This window comes from Brachyhypopomus gauderio, chromosome 14 (assembly GCF_052324685.1).
Source record: "Brachyhypopomus gauderio isolate BG-103 chromosome 14, BGAUD_0.2, whole genome shotgun sequence".
Taxonomy (NCBI): Eukaryota; Metazoa; Chordata; class Actinopteri; order Gymnotiformes; family Hypopomidae; genus Brachyhypopomus; species Brachyhypopomus gauderio.
Window position 1 is genome coordinate 18861495 of NC_135224.1, and position 24681 is coordinate 18886175.

The window sequence follows — 24681 nt, forward strand, 5'->3', positions numbered from 1 at the left end:
CTCCACAACAGGTGCTTAGAGACAGACCGAGGCACCCAGATACGCTTGCGCTCAGGAGCAGAGAGCACACACTTCACAGCATCAGGCAACATCTGAAGTGGTAAGCCAAGATTACAGCTGTATCCTAAATCATCTGTGTGCAGGGGCAATGGCTTCTAACAAATGCCATAAGAATGACTTTTATTTAGGTAATTGAAAACAAAGTTTTAAAATATGGTAGATCATGTACTGCACTTTCTTCTTTTATTTTAATATTTTAAACAAATTTCATATGCTGATATTTGTCAAATTCTGAGAAAAACCAATTTGAACCGCCAGTATTATGAATATTTATAATTATTGGCTATGGATATTATTATTGGGTATTTTTTGGATCTTTTTATTTGTTATTTGCTAACTCAAACTCACTCTCCACGCATGCTTCAAACGAACTGTGTCTGACTTGCGGTTTCACATAAAAAAAACTTTGTGATTGGACTTTAATTTTGGAAATCGTTGATCCTGTTGTGTGACAGTAAAACTGTTGTCTGTGAGTTCAGCAGTACCAGACGAACGTGACAAACGTCTCGCTGGCGCTCTTTAACACCTGACTGCAGTGATGTGACCACAGACCTAGAGACGTTCATGCGAAAGTGGACAGCCCAGCACGGGCACTGACGTGACCTCTGTTATATCAGAACACAGACACAGTGACCCATGTGCTTTCTGGGCCACGCTTTAAATGTACACTTTGCAGCTAATAGCTTATATCAATATTCAACCATCTCCTTCTTGAAACTTACATGCAATGAGCTGGCATCTCACTGCATGACATATCTACAGGTTCTTTTAAAGAGGTCTGGGCACGGACCCCGCGCAGAGCTCCAGAGTGTTGAGCGGGGGCAGTGGGCTGGTGGGAGCTGCTCTCTGAGAGGTGGTTGGGGCTCTCCCTTCCCCAGATGAAGGGGAGGTGCTACCGTGCTGGCCTCAGCCTCCGCCGTGCACACATGCACGAGAGAAGCGTACCGTCATGCGTGTGCATTGCGTAAGAGTAGCTCCGCTAACCTTATCGAGGCTGGTGCGGTCGGGGTTCTTACTGCTAAAGACTTTGGGGGATGTGGGGTCTGCGACCCAGATTCGAGCGTAATTGCTTTCAGCTCTCACCACTTAAAGAACGAACAGGAAACGTGCCAGCATTTGTGGCTGCTTTTACGGTCCATTGGTCTGCCTGGCTGGGCTCTTCCCACTTCCCTAAGACCCCACTCCTCCTCCTCCTCCTCCCCCTCCTCCTCCACTCCTCCGCTCCTCCGGTGCTATGACCCAGGCTTCAAATGCAGAGGAACAGACCGTCTTTGTCTGCTGAACGACGTGTCTCGGGAGAGAAGAGCCCCCCTCACTTGGTCAGTCACTTCCTCTCTGCAATCGAGATTGATGGCGTTCACAGGTGTTCGGGCATCCCTCCTCGCTGTGCACAGAGACGGTCCTGCCGTGCAAACCCAACTGGCCTGGTGTTGGGAGTTCTCGCCGTTAGCACGTAGCAGTGCCCGTGACCTGCTAGCGCTCAGTGACGTGTCTGACTAGAGTTTACGGGCTGCTTTACAAGCCATGTGTGTCAGCTGACCTCAGAACCAGAGGTGTTAATCATGAGCCCTGCTGTAGGGACTCGTAGGGAGTCGGACTTTGCAGCTCTCGGGTCACATCAGCAGGCGCTGGACAGCACGGGGCAGAGGTGAGTCCTCCAGGATGGAATGTGCTCTCCGCAGTGCACCCTGATGGCTATCGGCCCCCCTGCAAAGAGCTGGAGGCTGTTCAGAGAAGGCAGTGTTGGGGCCGTGCTACTGTGTTAGCACACCAGACCTCGTACGCTCTGGACTCTCAGCTGATACTGAAGATCAGGGTGAGTTACATCCATTGCCAAGTCACTGTGGCTACCGCGGTGGTCTCTGGCACTCCGTCGTGGAGAAGACCTTTCTGCACGGGCTCGGAGGAACCAATGGGCCTCTGGTGAGCATCTCCAAAAGAAATAAGACACAAAGGATGAGCTTCAAATAGAAGCCACCACCAGGAAGCCATAAGCACAGCCTGGAGGGCTCACTGAAGTGCCATCGTGAAGCAGACGTCTGGGTCTGTGATGTGGGCTTCCTCCTAAGCCTGGGTCCGATGCCCGACAGAATAAGACACAGAGTGAGGTCATTACATCCTCAGAATATGTCTATGTACATTGATTATGTAAGACAACTGGGTAATAAAAAGCTCTAAAACATTAATTTGCCCAGGTGACTTCCCGTCACCTTTCATGATGATAATGTTGTTTGGATGAACAACAAAATGTCTTTTGATTTTAATAAACTTTTTTAACATACACCCAGAGAGCTGCAGGGATCTGTCGGGATTTGCAGGGATCTGTTGGGATTTGGAGGGATCTGTCGGGATATGCAGGGATCTGTCAGGATATGCAGGGATCTGTTGGGATATGCAGGGATCTGTTGGGATTTGCAGGGATCTGTCGGGATATGCAGGGATCTGTGGGGATTTGCAGGGATCTGTCGGGATATGCAGGGATCTGTTGGGATATGCAGGGATCTGTTGGGATTAGCAGGGATCTGTCAGGATTTGCAGGGATCTGTTGGGATTTGCAGGGATCTGTCGGGATATGCAGGGATCTGTGGGGATTTGCAGGGATCTGTTGGGATTTGCAGGGATCTGTCGGGATATGCAGGGATCTGTTGGGATATGCAGGGATCTGTTGGGATATGCAGGGATCTGTCAGGATATGCAGGGATCTGTGGGGTTCGGCTGCAGCTTGAAGCCCCAGGTGTTCCAGAAAAGCACTGGAAAACGGTTTTGTTTTCTGACTCATGAGGACATTCTGACCTGGAGATGAAACGATAATGACACAATAATGGAAATGGCCCTTGCTTTGGGCTGGCTGGCAGATCACACTCACTAAGTTCACATAAGAAAGATGAATTTTTATGAATCTTCAATTCCGTCGGATATGCCAGTATATGAAGAGAAAAGAGGAAGCGTTCCAAAACCCTGTCAGGGTGAGTCGTGTTTGCTTGGGCATCAGTGGCAGTGTGTGTGTGTGTGTGTGTGTGTGTGTGTGTGTGTGTGTGTGTGTGTGTGTGTGTGTGTGTGTGTGTGCTCCTCTTCACATTCCCATCTCTCTCCTAGGGGGACACTAAAGATTCTCTTTTGCAGCATCTCCGCACATCTGTTTATCCACTCTCTCTGATGTGTGCTGCTCAGTGATTCTGTCCCTCCATCCAGCCCTCATTTGTCAAAAAAATAAAATAAATTAACGCAATTAAAAGCACAGAGAAATTGGAGGAATGCACTTTGAACACAGCATATGGAAGGCGTAAAAACTGATGGTAACTACACTACGCCACGCAACACGTCTGACAGGCTATTTCTATTCATGAAGTTTCCATGATTACCATTAGCAAACTGATATCAACTACTGTGTTGAATGCATTTCTAGCCTGGGTGAAAGCCAACGAAAATAGACAAGTAAATTATTCAGTTCATATTAAACTTTCACCAAGAGGGGAACTACGTGGTTGTGTGAGTGGTTGACTTCTGCACTCCTGAATTATGGCAGAGCAGAATAATTGTATCTCTCTTCAGTCTATATCTCTATGTACTTCCTTCCTCTGTAACACATAAGTTTGCATTTCTTATGTAATGTTTGTGGCATTCTGAGATCCCGTGTAGGTATGTCATCTTCCTACACCGCCAATACTATGTCTGTAAAGTTGAGCTTGATGCTCACTGCAAAGACACCAAGGCTTTGCTATCAAGGAACTAAACAGGTGAATCTGCAGAATCTTGTTGCATGTGTGACCATCGTTAGAGAGAAGATCACCCCATGTGCACTGGCGTCTTACTGAGAAAGTCGCCCCAGACAGGGTTCAGGTGACGTCTTTTGTGGAGCGGTGTTCTCATATGAATAACTAAGCTTATATGCAAATGTTCAGAAAATGCGCTAGTGACGTTCATCCGCTAATGTGTAATGTTTAATGTTTAGGAGACGTGCTGAGTAACTTTTTACCCTAGCACTCTAGAGAAAAGAACAATTTTTATTCATGTTGAAAATGTAAATCATACTGGCTTTGAGGGATACTTTCCAATGTTATAGTTTGGTTTTCTTTTTTTAATAAAACATCATTTTACAACAGCACTATAAAATTCCACTTCCCTCTGAGTTAAAAAGGCTTGGATGACATCACTGTCATTAGGAATAACATCATATGGTTGTAATGGGTTCCATGCTTCTCTGAGTCCTTATGGCTGAAGACATGTAATTAAAGGTTTTGATGGTATGTGCTTTTCAAGCAAACACACTGCTTATTCTTACTGTAGGATCAAATGTTAGTCTAGCAAAATAAACCTTACGCTATTAAATATAATACCAGGCCTGAGTCAAGCATCCATCTTTATCACAAGTGTGACTTATAAGATGATGTCTTTTAAAATATAGATCCTGTGATTGTCAGTGTAAACGTTCTTCATGGGAGAATGCTGGGTTTGTTCCTTCCAGAAGCCATGCTTGCCTTGCTAGGAGGTCTCCTGCTGGGGGCGCTGTGTGCGGCCTCCCACGTCACGTTGGCTGAGGGTTCGACCGCGTCCGAGAAAGGAATCACGTTCAGCCACGTGTATCAGATAGACTCAGGCTGCAAGCAGGGCCCGGCGGGCCCGGAGGCCACGGCCCTCTCACAGGACCAGACGTCGGACGGTCAGGTCACAGCAGTGGACGGCGGGAACGACATTGTCTTCAAGCACAACATCCGGCTTGCATCAGCCGGCTGCAACTGCGCCGACTCGGAGGAGTTCAAGTCTCTGGTGTACCGCCTCAATGGTCTGGAGGAGGAGGTGACATACCTGAAGACCCAGTGTGCACAGGGCTGCTGTACAGGAGGCTCAGGTACCAGCACACGTGAGAACAGTGCGATTTAGTCGGGTGCCAGCACACATGAGAACAGTGCAGTTTAGTCGGGTGCCAGCACACCTGAGAACAGTTTAATTTACTCACGTGCCAGGACATGTGAGAACAGTACAGTTCAGTCAGGTGCCAGCACACGTGAGAACAGTGTAGTTTAGTCAGGTACCAGTACATGTGAGAACAGTGTAGTTTAGTCAGGTACCGGTACATATGAGAACAGTGTAGTTTAGTCACGTGCCAGAACATGTGAGAACAGTGTAGTTTAGTCAGGTACCAGTACATGTGAGAACAGTGTAGATTAGTCAGGTACCGGTACATATGAGAACAGTGTAGTTTAGTCAGGTACCAGTACATATGAGAACAGTGTAGTTTAGTCAGGTACCAGTACATAGGAGAAAAGTGTAGTTTAGTCAGGTACCAGTACATGTGAGAACAGTGTAGTTTAGTCAGGTACCAGTACATGTGAGAACAGTGTAGTTTAGTCAGGTACCAGTACATATGAGAACAGTGTAGTTTAGTCAGGTACCAGTACATGTGAGAACAGTGTAGATTAGTCAGGTATCAGTACATATGAGAACAGTGTAGTTTAGTCAGGTACCAGTACATGTGAGAACAGTGTAGTTTAGTCAGGTACCAGTACATATCAATCAGAACAGTGTAGTTTAGTCAGGTACCAGTACATATCAATCAGAACAGTGTAGTTTAGTCAGGTACCAGTACATGTGAGAACAGTGTAGTTTAGTCAGGTGTGGGAATACTGCAGTTTAGTCAGGTAACAGCAAAAACATTATATTGTTGCAAACAGATAGAAAGAAATTACAGCAGAGGGTACAGGGAGTAAACAGCACAGCCAAAATCACAGTGCTAATGCTTAAGGCTGAGTTTGGAAGGATAGCCCATAGTGTCTAATCTAAAAGACAAAATCTCGGACCCTGAATGATTGCACAAATGCTAAATTGCTCCCATTCCCAGTCCTGTGCTGTGACATAGGTTGGTAGGTTCTGGTGCGCGATGAGTCGTCTCTCCTGATGTCTTCCAGGTGTGGACACCAGCTGCAGCGGCCATGGCACCTACCAGCACGACTCCTGCAGCTGTAAATGCGACCCCGGCTGGACCGGTCCGGACTGCTCCACCTCCACCTGCCCAGACGACTGTAATGACAACGGCTACTGCGTGGACGGGCGATGCGTGTGCCACGCCGGCTACACCGGCGATGACTGTGGCCTGCTGCGGTGTCCCGACGACTGTAACGATAAAGGCCACTGCGTGGACGGCAAGTGTGTGTGCTTCGAAGGTTTCTCTGGAGACACGTGCGCCGAGCGGAGTTGCCCTGGCGACTGTGCGGACAACGGCCGGTGCGTGGACGGGACCTGCGTCTGCGACGAGGGATTCTTCGGGGTCGACTGCTCCATGGGTAACGTTTCACGCAAACTGTACATTTGAATTAGATACCTGACAAAGGTGATTTGAAGAGTAGCTGTGACGAAGGATAGTGAAGACGTAAAATTACAACTACAAATCGTTGATTTGTAAACAAAATGAAATGATTTGGTTGCACACAGTAGCTCCAGGAACCTTGGAGAGAGTACGGAGAGACTCCACTGTAGTGGAGGTCCTTACTTATCTCACTGTGCGTGAGAACTCCCAAGTCCATCATCTGCGGGCTGACATAAGATGCTTAAGAAGGCATTATAACATTATTACATATCAAACATACGCGGACGTTCTAAGAATACGAAGTCCTGGACATGAAGTAATTACATGTTAAATCTCTTATTATTCGCTGTAATTACTTCCTTGATTTTCTGACACCCACTTAAAGGCAAAAACGCAGGACTAAAGCACTTAGCACTTAGCACAGTTAGGCTAACTCTTTCTGCTGCGCTGCCGGGGGCCGGTTCTGAGCCGCTCATCCCCCTCCGCCTGCACAGAACCCTGGGGGAGGAATGCGTAGCTGCACTGTGCTCACAAGGCGATCCTGGGGGTGGCAGGTGCCTTGGGATAGGGGTGGGGCCACTCCTGGGTGAGGGCCGTGGAGTTAGGGGACAACATAATTGAGTTCATGAATGATAATTTGAGGGAGCAAACAGCAAGCAGCCTGTGAGGCAGTGTGTCAGCAAGGGTTAGCAATTACGCCTTTGCGGCAGTGACACTAATTGGTGCCATAACAGTACACCCCATATTTAAAACTGTCAGTCATTTATATAATTCATTTTACTCACACCATGTAGGACACCGTGTTCACATTACCCAAATGAATATTAGCACATTAATGCCCGTAGAACCAATAACATAATCAATGTGTAGCTAACAGCATTGCTTAGCCATTTCAAACCCTCTTGTTTAGCGATCAATCCTTTACACTCTAGTGTAAGACTAGTTTCCCCTTTGAAGTCACTTGGTAAATGTTCTTATCTGGATAATCCTGAGGAACTGAAGCAACTTCACTCCCTCTAGGAGCTCGAGACTTTAGTATTCAAATATGACACGTACAAAAAGTCCCAGGCAGCACAGAAAACTCCGAACACAGAATCAGTGATTGCGTTTGAGATGGTAAGCAGCAGCAGGGATTTTTATTCTGGCTGTCTGGTGGGCTCGGGCGGGTCTCTCCAGCCAGTTCTGTCTGGGGTTTACATGGTGTATGGCGTGCAGACACTAATCTCCTATCTTGTATTCTCTCCTTACACTCAGCCACAATAAGGCCTGCCAACAGAACCGGAATATACTTAAGAAACCTGCTGGTACCATAACGAGAATGTGGATGTGTGTGCCTGAAAACTGCTGACCTGGACCAGGACACAGGGGTGGATTTTCTGAACACCTCCTGTGTTCTGTGTTGAGTGGCAGTTCAATCTAACCTGGTTTGCTTTTCTTCAGTGTGGACTGAGCGTGTCGGTTTGTCAGCCGACCAGATTAAAAAAACTCACCCACTGCTTTCGCTATCATGGAATTTATGATGTTTCCAATCAATCTTGTTATTTTAGTAGCTTTCTTTGTCATAATTTGCTTTTCTTGAAATTAATCAGTGAGGACACACGCCCTCAGTTGCTACGGTTTCACTCCAGCTTGTACATATTCATTTGTTCCTCCTTTTTTTTTGTGAAATATTATTGCTTGGTTGCGACTGTTACTTGGAGGACCTGCACTGAGAGACCAGGGCAGAAGTATTAAGTTGAGGGAAAGGCTTCTGCTGAAGGAAAACATTTCGTTTCCTGTCCTTTCTCTGTGAGGAACAATGTCCAGTCCTGCTGTGAATTCTTTCCTGTTAAATGTGGTCTTCTCAGCACCCATGTCCCCTCCTCTCTGCTCACACGTATTCCCTTGCCCTTAAAAAAGGAAAATAAAAATCTACTCCTTTAAAGACACCACCCCTCCGCTTTCTCCCTAGGAAGCCGCTTTAGGGTTTACTCTGCGTATGTGTGTGTGTGTGTGTGTGTGTGTGTGTGTGTGTGTCCTAAGATCCCAGATTGTTAATGAGCTCTCCCTACTCTCAAAGTGTAGTTCTTTCTCATGTACCATTTTCCATTTTCCACAATGATGGTGATATCTCAGTTAACTACCACACTGCAATAAGAGACAAGGAAAATACGGGGTCGGCTGCCAGGCCTGAGGCTTCCTGGACCTTGTGTTCCAAAGGCATGTTTGCTTAAGACAAGACAGATTACAACAATAGTGGATGAAGGAGAAACATGAGGAGGTGTCTGGAGGAGAAGGGCTGAAAGATGAAGGACCTCAGAAATTCTGAGAGACAACAAGGAGAACTTCATCCAGATCTCAAACTCACACGCACTCTCTAGGAACAGTGGCCAACACAGTAGAAACGCTAGAAACCACCAGTGTGAGCATTAAAATATGAACTCTGGAGAACTTTATATTTTACGCGGCGTTAGCAAACGTCTAAGGTGAAGGCCCACCTGTGCTTTCGCAGTGCTGAGTCCGAAGGGCCTGCGTCTGGTCAGCGTGACGGAGGTGTCCCTGCTGGTGGAGTGGGAGCACGTGAGAGGAACAGACCACTACGTGCTGTCCTACCACCCCGAGGGAGCCGCAGAAACTGCCCAGGAGGTGCAGGTGCCCAACACGGAGAACTCCTATCTGATCACGGGCCTCAAGCCTGGTGTCACCTACGCTGTGCAGGTCTACGCAGTCATCAAGGCCCAGAAGAGTGACGCGGACCAGATCTTGGCCACCACAAGTAAGGGTGCTGGGCTTAGCCTGCGTGGTCATACGCACACTTACACTCATCAACGTGCACTTTCTATGGTTTTGATAGTGTTTAGAGAATACTCACTTTGACTGCAGTTCAATCACATACAATTCCATGTCTTCTGTAATCTGTACTGAATTTTTTTTTATATAACCTTCCCAAAACCAGTGATATGTTACCTATGCTAATACTAAGCATGCTGTATATACACAGTAATAAGACATTTTAATTAAAAACAACAGCAGCGGAAACATTTGAAGGGAATGTATGTATGTAGTTATTGTAGCATATGTAGAGTGCTGAACTCTGGGGAATGTGGCCGGGGTTGACCATAGACGTCCAGGCAGAGCCGTAGCTTCTGCTGCGGCATCTAGAAACGTGCGGATCGTTTGTATGCCACTTCCCAACGGAGACACATGCGTGGGATTCAACTGGTTTAAACGTCAACAAGTAGGTGTTAGCAGATGGAGGTCACCTGTGATGTGTTACTTTATGGCTCTTTGGCGAGTCACTTCTGAGAAGAGGAGATATTCACTGCAGATGTGACCATAGAAGTTGAAGCAAGTAATTAGATGTACTCAAAACAACAGAGTGTCTTGTATTAGGCAGGTTATTATGTAAGTAACCAAAAGACTTAAAAGGAAAAATAGAGTCTTCAGTTGTAATTCTCCCTTTCCGTTCAGTCTTGAGAAAGTTCGATTGTTAAGGGGAAAAGCAATGCAGTTGTTTCTAAAAGAAAGTGGCATTGTTGTTCCTGAGGGGCTGTTGGGATCCAGGGTGTGCGGCTGGCTTGTCATCGTGGTAGCCTGAGTGTTCCATGTTTTTACCTGTTTCAGGTGTGTCTGGCGTGAAAGGCATCCGTGTGCTTGAGCAGACAGAGGACTCGATCCGGGTAGACTGGCAAAACCCAGAGAATGAGGTGGATTTCTTCAAACTTCGTCACGCCAGTCCCTACGGAAACGAGGAACAGGAAAACGTGGCCCGCAGTCAGGAGGCCCGCACTGTGCACACCATCGTGGGTGAGATCCAGATCTGCTTACCACTCACAGTACAGAACATTGTTTTAGACCAATGACACCAGCGTGGAAGGGGTTAAACGCTCCCCGTCAACGTGCTCATGCTGAGTAGCGTGGGCAGCTGTGATGATGTTTTCATCATCTCCGTTCCAGACTACACAAACCGCACCGCTCCCTCAGCTGAAATCCAGGAAACGAACAACTGTGGATTTTGTTTGTGTACAAACGAACTGAACTATCCCCCCTCCCCGCCCCCGCCCTCTTAGGCCTTAACCCAGGAACCAAGTACCAGATAACAGTGCAGGCGGTCAGAGGAAGTGTGGAAGGTGCCCCATCACATGCCACTGGAGTCACGGGTGAGTCTGCCTGAACAAACTGGTTTGTAAAGGTTTTCTCTCTGTGCACAAACACACAAAATCAAACGGTATTTGCACAGGTACCTATTCAGAACATTCAGGTGTTTATTCAGGTACATATTCAGAACATTCAGGTGTTTATTCAGGTATATATTCAGAACATTCAGGTCTTTATTCAGGTACATATTCAGGACATTCAGGTATATGCTCAGGTCCAGTTGTGGTGCTACAGGAACCTGATCACCATGCTAACCCTGCACCCCTCTAACACTCTTCTATACCAAAGATGAATCTTGTAACTCATCATATTAAAAAACAGACTGGTAAAGTTTAACTGTTTCTTTACTGATGTATGTATTCTAGAGTCACTGTTACAAAATGCACATGTATGCTGCTCTTTATGCAAATTCTTCTTATTTATTACACGATTCAGTGTTCAAAGGCTTAACTGAGTCTTTACAGCACAATGTCTATCACTGTTTTTCTTGTCACCATAAATCTGTTAAATGGCTTGCCTTCACTGAGAAAGCAAACACCATTTTTTATTTTGCCCAAGGCTATTCAGATATGTGCTATTCATGCATGACCTTTGCCCTTCAGAGTTCAAGTCCAAAGTCTAAGAGCAACAAATATTACTCAGGACCCATGTGTGGATGTGATTCCTGACTGGTGTGTGACTGTGGGGACTGTGTGTTGTGGGTACTGTGTGTTGTGGGTACTGTGTGTTGTGGGTACTGTGTGTTGTGGGGGCTGTGTGTTATTGGGGACTGTGTGTTATCGGGGGCTTTGTGTTATTGGGGGCTTTGTGTTACTAGGGGCTGAGTGTTATTGGGGACTGTGTGTTGTGAGGACTGCATGTTGTGGGGATTATGCTTTGTGGGGTTTATGTGTTAATGGGGACTGTGTGTTATTGGGGGCTGTGTGTTAATGGGGACTGTGTTGTAGGGACTGTGTGTTGTGAGGACTGCGTGTTGTTGGGACTGTGTGTTATTGGGGACTGTGTGTTGTGAGGACTGCGTGTTGTGGGGACTGTGTGTTACTGGGGACTGTGTGGGATTGTGTTTTGTGGGTGCTGTGTTTTGCCAAAGGGGCCTGCAGCCATACAAATGTGCTCATTTTAGCACTGACATTTCCAAAATGGTTAAGAGCCTCATCACTCCAGCATTTGCCAGACATTTCTAGGACCACCGAGACTGTAGTCGGGACGTCTGAGTTATGATTGGTAATAACAGTGATGTAGCAACTATCATTAAGGATAGGCCATCACAATGACTCCTGGTCTGGAGCAGGCTGGGTGAATATTTTGTTTAGGCTCCAAATGTGAGTTTTGCATACACAGCACTGCATGTATTCCATTGACAATTAGACAATTGGGAAGTGAACACAGAGCCCTGTCATAATAGCAGAGGCATAGCACACATAGACCAAATTTATGGGATAAAAACACTTAAGGAGATTGAGGGAGATGCAGTCACAGACGTCTCAGATTTATGCTTTATTATGTTTTACGGATTCTGGCCAATCAGATCCTTCTCTGAGAATCACGGTAACAGCACCAAGACCAGACCTGGAGAAAGAACTTCATGCTAGCTTCATCTGCTACGCTCACGGAAGGCATCTAATACATCAACCCTAAGGCAGTGATGTTCCATAGTTCCTATTCAGCCGATCCATTGATTTATGGCCCAAAACACACATATATCTGGCCTTATGCTCAGAGGTCAAAGGTGAGTTTGCTTAAATTAAGGCTTAGCCTGCAGTTGTTTCCAAGATCTGGTCACTAGTGGCGTTCTAAGTTGGTACGTGTTTCAGCATCAACCATGCGTCTTGTCTGAGATTAATCTGGACGTCTGGCTTCTTTAAAAGGTGTTGCTTGTGTTCCATGTCCCGTCATGCTGTCTGAGTGCTTTGTTCTTATAGCCGGAGGGTCGGTGTAAATAGCTTTCATTCTAGGGTTAGCACTGCAAGACACACCTCTTGATCCCTGTAAGGTGTTCAACTTCTTTAGAGAGCTGATCCAGTCAAATAAACGAACGTCTTGTTAAGCTTTTAGATCTTTCCTTGTTGGATGAAGATGGGTGCGGCAGCCTGATGAAAGCTTGCTCTATGAGGAATCGCACATTGTTTATGTATATGCATGCCTAGGCACACGTGTAAGCACACGCTTAAGCACACACGCACAGGCACACGTGTAAGCACACGCTTAAGCACACACGCACAGGCACACGTGTAAGCACACGCTTAAGCACACACGCACAGGCACACGTGTAAGCACACGCTTAAGCACACACGCACAGGCACACGTGTAAGCACACGCTTAAGCACACACGCACAGGCACACGTGCAAGCACACACGCGCAGGCACACGCTCAAGCACACGCACGCACCGAGGCACACGCGAAAATCTGCTAGGCTTGAACATGTGAGAACTTAATCCAAAATGCAACCTGAACTTTGAGCGGTCCTGGACAGCTATAGGAGGCTGAGTGTGGAGGGCTGGTTTCTCTCTCCTTCAGCACGCCTTCCTCTCCCACCACCCAGCCCCTGGTGCTCTGGACCTGGCCACAGGAAATGGCTTTTCAAGGTCGCTCTGGGAGCCGCGCTGAAGCTCACTCACAGACGGCTGCATTGTCCTGAAGGCTGGGACCCCCATACTCACCCCCCCCCCTTTCACTGATAATGGAGTTTACGCAAAGCCAGAGGACAGGAAGTGACATCAGCATGTGCCTCATTCACCTAAATATAACAGCATATGAACATTTATTTATTTATTTTTTCCCCCAACGCACATAAAACTAGGAAGAGAAAACAGAAGACAGTGGATCTCTGGGCTCTTTGACATGTTAAGGTCCTTTCATGTATGAGTACGAGAGTCTTTTTCGTCATCATATGTGAATATATTGATGTTTTGCTTTAAATGAAAGGCAAAAGTGTCTCTTATTCCACACTAGAAGCTGCTCTAACAAAAAACAAACAAAACGGCTTTGCAAGCCCACACAACCCCGGGGTACTGAACCTCCGGCGGCTCAGGCCTGGAGACTGACGGACAGCACACGGGGGCGGTACTGTTACTCCAGACCCATTGTCAAATGATGGCGCTCTTAGGCTTGAGCTGGGGTTTAAGCTCATTAGCCCATGATTCCTTGTTCATGGCGAACAGGTTCATGCAGAGTAATTAAGTTGAATTGTGCTTAATGAAGTCCAGCTTGTCTGAGTTGATGGAGGCAGGTCTTACTTTTGTATGTGATAAAAATGTCGTGCTGTGCTTGTTTACCTGCTATTGGCCACACACTCATTCATGCTCCTGTTGATTGGAGCTCTGGGCCTCTGTGCCTCTCTCCTAGGACGAGAGCTGTTAAATACAGCTTGTAAGGCCATAAGTGAGCAGTATCACATGGAAAAGCCAGTCGAGCTGCTAGGGTAAAGCACACAAATTAGTGAGCCCTGCCTTCGTTTGTGCTGTGACATATGACTCAGGGGAGTGAAGGGAAGATGAGAGGCCCCAGGCCCTACACACACACACACACACACACACACACACACACACACACACACACACACACACACACACACACATACACACACACACACACACACACACACACACACACACACACACACACACATACACACACACACACACACACACACACACACACACACACACATACACACACACACACACACACACACACACACACACATACACACACACACACACACACACACACACACACACACACACACACACACATACACACACACACACACACACACACACACACACACACACACACACACACACACACACACACACACACACAGAGGGAAAGCCCAGAGCTCCAGTGGGTCCTCTTCAGCATATGCAGAGGTTGAGCGTCCCAGCCACAGGACGCCTTCAACCCTCCTCTGTCCAACCCTGGCTCTGGCTTGGAAGCACACTCTGGATTTCTGAACCAAACAAACTTTTGCACATTCAGGGGCAGGAAGACACAAGCAGTCTGTCTGCTGTCTCTATTCCTTATTAAGAGACAGGACAATTGCGAGCACCAGAGCCCCAGGTACTGGGTGCAGTTATGGCCTGAGGTCAAACGGATGTTTTAATGGAGAAAAGTGCAGCATTGTACTCTTGTGGTTTTGAAATACGAACAAATGAGGGATGGAGTTAGTCTACCTAGACAGTTTCCACGGGAATTCCATGGGACTGAAGCTATTGTCTCTCAGCTTTGGGCTGTTTCCTATTTTGCACGCTGCCCCAAATCAAGGCCTAAAGAGCCGGTGCCGTAGCACACAGCTGCTCGGTGAGAGATGTGGTTCCCGGTGTTCTTGGAAGACATCATTAATCAATTTCCTAAACGTGGACAGCATGGTGACATGGCACCGGCCTTGTGGCCCCCCCAGAGGAATCCTCCAGATGGTGATTACTTTTGCATGGCTTCTCTCTTCCTTTTGTGGCTAGTGGAACCGCTGCTCTGTCTCCGCCCCGGCAAACCGAGCTGCTCGCGTAGACACACCGCCACCGCTGCTCCCTGTCTTCATCTCCTGAACGTCAGGAATCATGAAGACCTTTCCCATCTTCTGGACTTAGACAGGAACTATGTGCTTAAATGTGCGGTGCAGTAGGAATAGAGAAGCTTGTCCTAGGCTGCTCAAGGCCATTAGGACATGATACACGGCCTGAGCCGTGGGGAGTTTTGAACTGACTGATACGTCAACAAAAATCCTACGAAATACTTACGCTACGCAGCTTAGATTGTTGAAAACAGCTCATTCTATTCTCAGTCCAACTAAAATGTGGTGCACTTAGGAGTAGAAATATCTTTAGTCCTAATTCTGTGTCTGCCCGTGCCTCATCATGCTCTCTGCCAAACAGATATCGATGCTCCGACTAACCTAGTCGCCAGGGACGTAACAGAGACGTCAGCCACGGTGACGTGGGACCGGGTCCTCGCCGAGGTGGACGGCTACGTGCTGACGTACAGGTCATCCCAGGGTTCCGGCGAAGAGATCCGAGTGGGTGCGGACGCCACGTCCCACCTGCTGGCCTCTCTGAAGCCGGGCGTCCTGTACACCATCTTCATCTGGGCGTACAGGGGTCCTCACTTGAGCAGAAAGAGCTCAACAGAAGCTGAAATGGGTAAGCCGCTACCTGACTCCTGGCTCTGAGCCTTGTTCAATCAAATTCCTCCTCTACGCCTCCCTTGGCGAGAGCTTCTCTCCTTTCGGCCGCTGCATGAATAAAAGTCATCTTACTCTCATTTCCTCAGCTATGCTCATGAAAACTTCAAGTTTTCGCTCTTTAAAGAGTTCAGTTTTCCTCTGTTTCTACAAAGTGAAAACAAGACTGGGTCTGGCATCCACCCACGGCAGCCCAGAACACGTCCGCCTGCCGAGAGTGTCCCAGAGTTTATCCTGTACCTTAGAGAGCTTTTTCTATTAGTTCTGCTTAAAACTGGCATAGTGAACAAAAAGGATTCTTTTTTTAATGACTAAATGGGTGGCTAAGATTTTATCGTTTAAGATTTGACACAGTGTTACACAGTTCTTAATTTTCACTTCTATCTTATGGAGATAAGGGTGTAAGAGAGATCCTTTGGTGTTGTGGTTTCTGCCTACACCGCATACTTTAAGTACATTACCAGCTGAGGGAGTCTTAAGAAACACAGCCCTAGGAGAAATAGAAGTGTATATTACAAATCTCTCTCTCATTCAATACTGAGTATTACAGTAAGCACTCAGTGAACTAAGGAGTGTGTTTATCATTGTGTGTTTATCAATGTGTGTTTATAATTATCAGCTGCTGTATTCTTACAGCAAGTTTGCTTTATGGCAAAGGGACCAGAAGGGGATGTCTCTGGGACTAGCCTATCATAGCAGTCTATAGTACCAGTCTATAGTACCAGTCTACAATACAAGTCTCTTGCAGCAGTCGATGATAGAAGTCTATGGTAGGAGTCTATAGTTTATGAGTTTGGTGGGGATTGTGTGAGCTGTAGTGTGTGAGGAGGGTGGAGAGGGTGGAGAGGGTGGAGATGGTGGAGGGCGTAGAGATGGTGGAGGGCGTAGAGATGGTGGAGAGGGTGGAGAGGGTGGAGATGGTAGAGAGGGTGGAGATGGTAGAGAGGGTGGAGATGGTGGAGGGCGTAGAGATGGTGGAGATGGTGGAGGGCGTAGAGATGGTGGAGATGGTGGAGGGCGTAGAGATGGTGGAGAGCGTGGAGATGGTGGAGAGGGTGGAGAGGGTGGAGATGGTGGAGAGGGTGGAGATGGTGGAGGGCGTAGAGATGGTGGAGAGGGTGGAGAGGGTGGAGATGGTGGAGAGGGTGGAGATGGTGGAGGGGTGGAGAGGGTGGAGATGGTGGAGAGGGTGGAGGGGGTGGAGGGCGTAGAGATGGTGGAGAGGGTGGAGAGGGTGGAGGGGTGGAGAGGGTGGAGATGGTGGAGGGCGTAGAGATGGTGGAGAGCGTGGAGATGGTGGAGGGTGTAGAGATGGTGGAGAGGGTGGAGAGGGTGGAGATGGTGGAGAGGGTGGAGATGGTTGAGGGCGTAGAGATGGTGGAGAGGGTGGAGAGGGTGGAGATGGTGGAGAGGGTGGAGATGGTGGAGGGTGTAGAGATGGTGGAGAGGGTGGAGAGGGTGGAGATGGTGGAGAGGGTGGAGATGGTTGAGGGCGTAGAGATGGTGGAGAGGGTGGAGATGGTGGAGAGCATGGAGATGGTGGAGAGGGTGGAGATGGTGGAGGGGGTGGAGATGGTGAAGAGGGTGGAGATGGTGGAGAGGGTGGAGATGGTGGAGGGGGTGGAGAGGGTGGAGAGGGTGGAGAGGGTGGAGGGGGTGGAGATGGTGGAGGGCGTAGAGATGGTGGAGAGCGTGGAGATGGTGGAGAGGGTGGAGAGGGTGGAGATGGTGGAGAGGGTGGAGATGGTGGAGGGTGTAGAGATGGTGGAGAGGGTGGAGAGGGTGGAGATGGTGGAGAGGGTGGAGATGGTTGAGGGCGTAGAGATGGTGGAGAGGGTGGAGATGGTGGAGAGCATGGAGATGGTGGAGAGGGTGGAGATGGTGGAGGGGGTGGAGATGGTGAAGAGGGTGGAGATGGTGGAGAGGGTGGAGATGGTGGAGGGGGTGGAGAGGCCCATGGTGTATTTTTCTTTCCTACTCCTTCTATATGCCTGTTTGATGGAACATGTGTGTGTATCAATGACCCTTTCACAGCTTGGTTGGGAAATGTGTCTTTAATGCTAAGCTACTGCGCACCATTTCTAATCTCACTGGACCTTTTTTCCCTTTCATCTTTTCTTTGAACAGTTATTTGCTTTCCAGGAAAGTATTCTTGGTGTTTAAATGAAAATGTTCAGTAATTGAAAACAAGGAGCAAATGTTCTCGATCTTGGAAAGAATCAAGAAGGAAAATTCATTTTCCTACTAAATTTTAGTGATACAAACCTAGCAAAAACATTTTTGAGCAGCTTGGTTCCTTACTTGAGCCATGGCCATGGGTGTAAGCTGAAGTCACAGTGTTGACTACCTTCAGACATGGACATCAGACATCAGACATGGCCATCAGACATGGGCATCAAACATCAGACATGGCCATTAGACATACCGCAGATGGAACTGGGTGCTAGGAACTAATGCAGAAACCCATTTTACTGTCTGATGTTTTTACATTAGATAGATCAGACAGATCAGACTGATAAGTTTCAAGAATGGCAAGAAACACCTACTCCCAAACATATGTTTCTCACTGCTTTGTGCAAAGTCTTTTCAAAAGAAATGATCTACATACTGGTCAGGTAGAATTCTGAGATGTACCCGTTATAACCTTGTAAGCACAAAATGAAGCAACAATTTCCTGCCATTAAAGTGGAAAGAAGACCCTGTGTTTTACTTCTCTAAAAATGCATTACAAGTAAAAACAAAAATTACGACCTGAAACTTTTTGATTGTCACTAAACTGCACGTTTCATTATCAAGCGTCTAGTTCCAGTGCTGAACTACTGAATGCTGCATGCCACTAATGGTGACCTGTCATTCACTAACCTGTTCTACAAATGGATGTTTAGAACTAGACGCTCCCACTAACGTCTTGGCCAGAGAGGTGACGGAGAACTCGATGATGATCTCGTGGGACACGGTGCAGGCTGATGTTGATGGCTACAGGCTGATGTACAGCTCCGCCCATGGAGACAGTGAGGAGGTTCAAGTGGGAGCAGACAGCGCCTCCTACAGGTTCAGTGGACTAAGGCCTGGAGTCGTCTACACGGTCTACGTCTGGGCTGTCAAAGGCTCTCACACCAGTAGAAAAGCTTCGACAGATGCTGAAACAGGTTTCTGAAATGTCTTTCCTAATTAAATGATCTACATACTGATGGTATAATGGTTGGGATCCACGGGTAACAGTTTGTCTGCTTGAAAAACACCTGCAGTGCTTTGTGTTGTTTCTTTCTCCTGTCAAAACAAACAAAAACAAACATTAGTGTCATTGGAATCAGAAGACAGTTTGTAAAAGATATCTCGGCAAATGGTTTACATCTCTGTAAGGCTCATTTAAGGTACATCAAAAATTAGACAGTCAGAAATTCACTTTCAAAGATTCTTAGTACTGTTAGGAATTGCAAAGATTTTCTTATTAAGCGTCTAGTTCCAGTGCTGAACTACTGAATGCTGCATGCCACTAATGGAGACCTGTCACTCACTAACCTGTTCTACAAATGGATGTTTAGAACTAGACGCTCCCACTAACGTCTTGGCCAGAGAGGTGACGGAGAACTCGATGATGATCTCGTGGGACACGGTGCAGGCTGATGTTGATGGCTACAGGCTGATGTACAGCTCCGCCCATGGAGACAGTGAGGAGGTTCAAGTGGGAGCAGACAGCGCCTCCTACAGGTTCAGCGGACTAAGGCCAGGAGTCGTCTACACGGTCTACGTCTGGGCTGCCAAAGGCTCTCACACCAGCAGAAAAGCTTCGACGGACGCTGAGACAGGTTTCCTGATATGGGCTTGTAACCAGTATAGCCATTTGAAGTTCTTAAGTTCTTCTGAAGTATGTGAAAGTAGTGGTGAGGATGTGTCGAGTCACTCTCAGGACCTGCTGATCGGACCTGTGTCCTTCAGAACTCACCGGAACTTTCCTCTTGAACTTTTCCCTGAAGCACTCAAACAGATTTCAAAGACATTCGAACCTGTGATGATATTTTTCGTGTTTAGAAATCGATGCCCCAAGGAACCTACTAGCGGTGGATGTCCAGACAACGTCGGCGGCTTTGACGTGGAAGGCGCCTCAGGCTCACATAGAGGGCTACATTCTCCGGTACAGGCCAGAGGACGGCAGCACACAGGTGGGCTGAGTGGAATACTAACTTAGGCTACTGCTAGTGAAACACCAATCTGCACTAATACTAGACGAACCTGCACCAATACTAATCTAGACTAACACATTCTTATTGACTTAGATTAGATAAAAGCCTGGACTAATACTATCCTGGACACGTGCTAACCTTGACACCTCCTACATATGCTCTATTTGATTTAGAGCTTAGAAGTAGCTGAACGATTTTGCGATTTCCTCTTTCTGCATACTGATATATAATCTGTGCACAGTGTAAACAGGCTTCAACTTTGTTTTCTGAATCAGGCTACCGAGAAGAGACTTTCTGCAGGAGAGAACAGATCGAGCCTCCCTGGTCTGGCTGCGGGGAAGAAGTATATAGTGACATTAATAGCATACAGAGGCAGAAAGAGAAGTAAAGAGGTGGAGACCACATTCAGCACCGGTAATGAAAACAAACGATCAAGCACATACACACACAGGATTAATGCCCTTATAAGGAAATGTAATCAGTTCAATAGTTTCAAATGTCAAAGACACTTATGAGATCCGAGACACTGTGTATGGTATTAGTTTAAAAGTCGTTATTCAACAGGCCTCAGATTGGTGACCAGTGCAAAATAAAAAATTCTAAAAACCAACTGTGACATGCACCACAAACCCTCAAGTATAAACAAGTTGTTGTTTCCAAATTTTGAATTCTAATGTTGTTTTGCACACCATGTGCATCTGACAGATAAGTCCCAGACCAATGGAAGCCGTGTTTATGGGTCATTTTTAAACGCTTTGCCGTTTTCGGGTGTGTGCAGTGGGGATTGTCTACCCCTTCCCAATGGACTGCATGCAGATCATGAAGAACGGGAAGACGGAGAGTGGCGTTTACACCATCTACGTGGCCAACGACCCCAGCAGAGCCGTACAGGTCTACTGCGACATGACAACAGACGGTGGGGGCTGGATTGTAAGTTATACACCGTCATCTCACGACACGCACGCTGTCGTCTCACGACACGCATACCGTCATCTCGCAACACCCACAACGTCATCTCACGACATGCACGGCGGCATCTCACAATACGCATGGCATCATCTCACGACATGCACACCGTCATCTCACGACGTGCACACCGTCATCTCACGACACGCACGCTGTCGTCTCACGACACGCATACTGTCATCTCACAACACCCACAACGTCATCTCACGACACACACACCGTCATCTCACAACATGCATGCTGTCATCTCACGACACGCACACCGTCATCTCATGACACCCACAACGTCATCTTATAACACACACACTGTCATCTCATGACACACACACCGTCATCCCACAATACGCACGCCGTCATCTCACGACACGCACGCCGTCATCTCACGACACACACAACGTCATCCTATGACACAAGCACTATCCTGAACTCCAAGCAATGTGAAACCTTAAGCAATAAACCTTAAACAAGATAATGACTGTCCTTTTGAGATGTCCGATAAGAAGGTCTGGGCTGAATTCTGCTCTCTGCTTGTCAGGTTATTCAGAGACGCAGCTCTGGTAAGCTGGACTTCATGAAGCGCTGGAAACAGTACACACAAGGATTCGGGGAGCTGACCGATGAGTTCTGGCTTGGTATGAATCTTTCATATGCTGCATTTACAGAATTTCTGTACTCACTCTATAGATAGAGCACAATGTTTTTTGCAGGTCTACATTTTGTTCAAGACATTGATACACTATCAAAATCAAACATTATTCAAACTAGATGGTTAGATGAAAGTATGTTATGATCCTGGTGTGTTGTTTGGTGCTGTGTTTTGTTGTGTGACGTATTTTGTGTGGTGTTGTTTTGTCGTGTGGTGTTGTGTTGTGTTGTGTTTTGTTGTGTTATGTGGTGTGATGTTGTGTTATTTGTATTTGGCCAGGCCTGGAGAAAATCCACGAGATGACCAACACTCCCACACAGTATGAAGTGCGCTTTGATCTGGGCTTGGGGACAGAACGTGTCTACGCCGTCTATGATAACTTTCAAATCGCGCCAGCCAAGCAGAAGTTTAAGCTGACTGTTGGCAACTATCGAGGAAACGCTGGTATGACAAAACTGCTCAAAACTTGAAGCTATATAAAAAAGACAACTGGCCAATCTCAGTACAGCGCTATACTTTGGTCCTGCTTAAAATTCGTGAAGTATTTATTGGGTCCTGGCTAGGGAAACTGCTAACGGCCACGTTGTGTTTTGTAGGAGATGCTATGACATACCACCAGGGCAGACCCTTCACCACTGTGGACTTGGACAATGACATCGCGCTGGGAAACTGCGCCCTAACTCACCGCGGTGCCTGGTGGTACAAAAACTGCCACCTGGCTAACCTGAACGGCAAATTTGGAGACACCAGACACAGCATGGTAGGGCATGGGCTCTGTGGGCTCAGGATGTGTCGTGTTATGCGAGGTGCCTTGGGAAGAAAAGGGAGTGTTGTTGGTGAGGAGTGCCAAGGGCTGTGGTTTGCTCTGCTAATGTGAATGTGATAAAGGAAGCAATAGTTTTGGATTTGTTCCTCTGTATAAGGCATGTAGGCTAATGGCCTGCAGGGGGCACTGTTACACTGTTACGGCAGTATTACTCATTGAGCTGTAGAGGTCCAGTGTGGAAGGGAAGAAATGCACTCGTATTATTGAGGATCATAAATCCTCAAAGCAGGCAAAACTTTCAGCTAAACCAGAGGAGTCCGTGCACACCAGGAACTTCCTTCATAAAAGGTTAACAAGCACCGTGACATTAATGACACAATGAAACTACCATTTTAAATAATTGAAAAAACATCTGATGTGGCCCTAGAATGCTAGTGAAGAAACAAAGGAAAGAGGGAATGTTTACAAAGGCCCATGAGATGAAGAAAAGCCAGACAGCACCGTGGACTTGTTGACTCGGGTCTTTGGGTTGTTGTTTGATGCATCAGCAGCAGACACTGTGGGAAATACAGCACTTACCGAATCATCACATACATCACGCAATTAATAAATACGCCAGGCACGACAGCACTGTTTTCAGGTTCTGCTGAATGTCACAGGGAAGCTAACGCGCAGTGCTTCTTGTGTCCACCAGGGGGTGAACTGGGAGCCGTGGAAAGGCCACCTGGTGTCACTGGACTTCACCGAGATAAAGATGCGCCCCGTGGGCACAGACAGCCGAAAGAAGAGGTCACCACGGAGACGGGCAACCGCTTAAAACACCGCACAAAGCAGACACACCGTGGCAGGAAGAGCGTGCGATTGGTCCGTGGAATTGGTCCTGAACATCATGTAACATCATCTTCTTTAACAACACATACAGTTTAATACTTCTGAAGAGACTGCATTTGTGGAATGTTTTGCTTCCGAGCCTTGGGTGTTATTTTTAAAGATATGGTGATATTTTCTTCATGATCAGAGTTATGAAATCATGATGAGATCATTTAAATACATGCCATTTGCAGCAGGGACATACAAAATGCATAAGATGTATGCAAATCATTACAACACGTTTACTCTGAAGTGAAGATCAGTGAACAGTCGGCACTCCAGAGGGATGGTGGTCATAATACTATCGTCATGGTGATGAGGACCGAATCATTTATGTCTCATCTCCGAGTCCAGTAAATTGCGTACGTAATATACGAGTGTTGTCCAACAACTTTTAACTAAGTTTATTCTAATATTTTAATATTTTTTTTGTTCACAATGATTCCTTGTTTTACGGTGTTGTATCCTAAACACGTATTTTTGGTGTGTTGTTGTGCTGAACAAAAATATGATGACGGTAGATTCAAGTCTTATGTTGGAGCTGTTGACACGTTAGTGTCACATTTTCTCTCTCAGAAATAAAGGTTTTGACATAGAAAACACGTGAAAATTGTTATTTGATGTCAGAGGAAGGAGGAAAGTTTACTAGAAGTGAAGAAATCTAGTACCTAGCTTGGGGGTGGTTATTTTCCCCAGAGAATCAATCTCCTGCCCCTGAGAAAAGGAGAAGAAGAAGCCCATCCCCCAATTTGAGGGCAACTGTGGTCTTTAGAACAGGAACTGGGGCAGATGAACAGGAAACAGGGCAGACCCAGGATGGAGAAGGTAGGAGACAAACAGAATGTCCTCCTATGTGGATCTGAAGTGGAGAGAGAACTAGAGAGGAAAATAGAGAGAAAGAGAGAGAGGGGAAGAGAGAGAGAAAGAGAGAGAGGGAAAGGGAGAAAGGGAAAGAGAGAGAGGGAAAGGTAAAGAATGGTGAGACAAACAGACAAAAGACAAAGAACAAGTGAGGTAATGTTTTTAAGAAGTTCTATTTGATTAAAATAACCCCAAACTGAGACCTGCGAATTCTGAAAACGTTTCACACAATTACAATAAACGATTTCACAGAATTCAGTTACTTTTTATTCAGAATTTCTCTTGTGGAATTATTATTAACAGCCTCCTGGCTGTGAGGTGAAGGGTCAACTGAGGCGGTGTCCTCGCTGTGATTTCTCAGTGTTTCCACACTGTCACACAGTAGCATGAGTCAGACCAGCTTGGGCCTGAACAAGGCCTGACTGTGTGGGTGGAGGGAGGTGGTCTGTGGTTGGGTTAACCTCCATCATGCTGATCAAACCCCACCCATCTCTGCCCCCCTCCCCTCAGGCCCTGCATAAGGCGTGTGCCCCTGGAACGTGGCGGGGGTGTGTGCCGGCCTCAAGAACTACTCAACCACCGCCAAACTCATCAGCTGGACAAGAACCAACGTGCGTACCCTGAGGGGTGGAGTTGGAGGAATGATGTAAATAGAGTTGTACCTGATTATCGTAGCCTCTGATCCAATCAAAACAACGTAAACAGAT

General features: G+C 47.0%; 1 protein-coding gene and 1 long non-coding RNA gene across 4 annotated transcripts; one reads left to right on the forward strand and one right to left on the reverse strand.

Annotated features, from left to right (window-relative positions):
- On the forward strand, positions 1 to 24049 carry tnn (tenascin N). 3 transcript variants are annotated; one of them, XM_076972444.1, is made up of 16 exons: positions 1 to 100; positions 4526 to 4909; positions 5967 to 6341; positions 8856 to 9119; positions 9968 to 10150; positions 10414 to 10503; positions 15377 to 15640; positions 18567 to 18830; positions 19227 to 19490; positions 19714 to 19844; positions 20141 to 20279; positions 20644 to 20795; positions 21367 to 21463; positions 21757 to 21921; positions 22074 to 22237; positions 22938 to 23739. In XM_076972444.1, exons 2-16 carry the CDS (start codon positions 4531 to 4533, stop codon positions 23058 to 23060), a joined length of 3054 nt encoding a protein of 1017 aa, XP_076828559.1. In that variant the 5' UTR covers positions 1 to 100; positions 4526 to 4530; the 3' UTR covers positions 23061 to 23739. The 3 variants fall into 3 exon arrangements, with proteins under 3 accessions (XP_076828559.1, XP_076828561.1, XP_076828560.1); XM_076972445.1 differs by lacking the exon at positions 1 to 100 and having other exon boundaries at positions 22938 to 23753; XM_076972446.1 differs by lacking the exons at positions 18567 to 18830; positions 19227 to 19490 and having other exon boundaries at positions 22938 to 24049.
- LOC143474831 (uncharacterized) lies at positions 10591 to 15379 on the reverse strand. The gene is made up of 2 exons (XR_013120867.1): positions 12951 to 15379; positions 10591 to 12607 (listed from the first exon to the last, which is right to left on the reverse strand). It is a non-coding gene; the product is annotated as an uncharacterized LOC143474831 (long non-coding RNA).
- Positions 24050 to 24681: the final 632 nt, after the last annotated feature.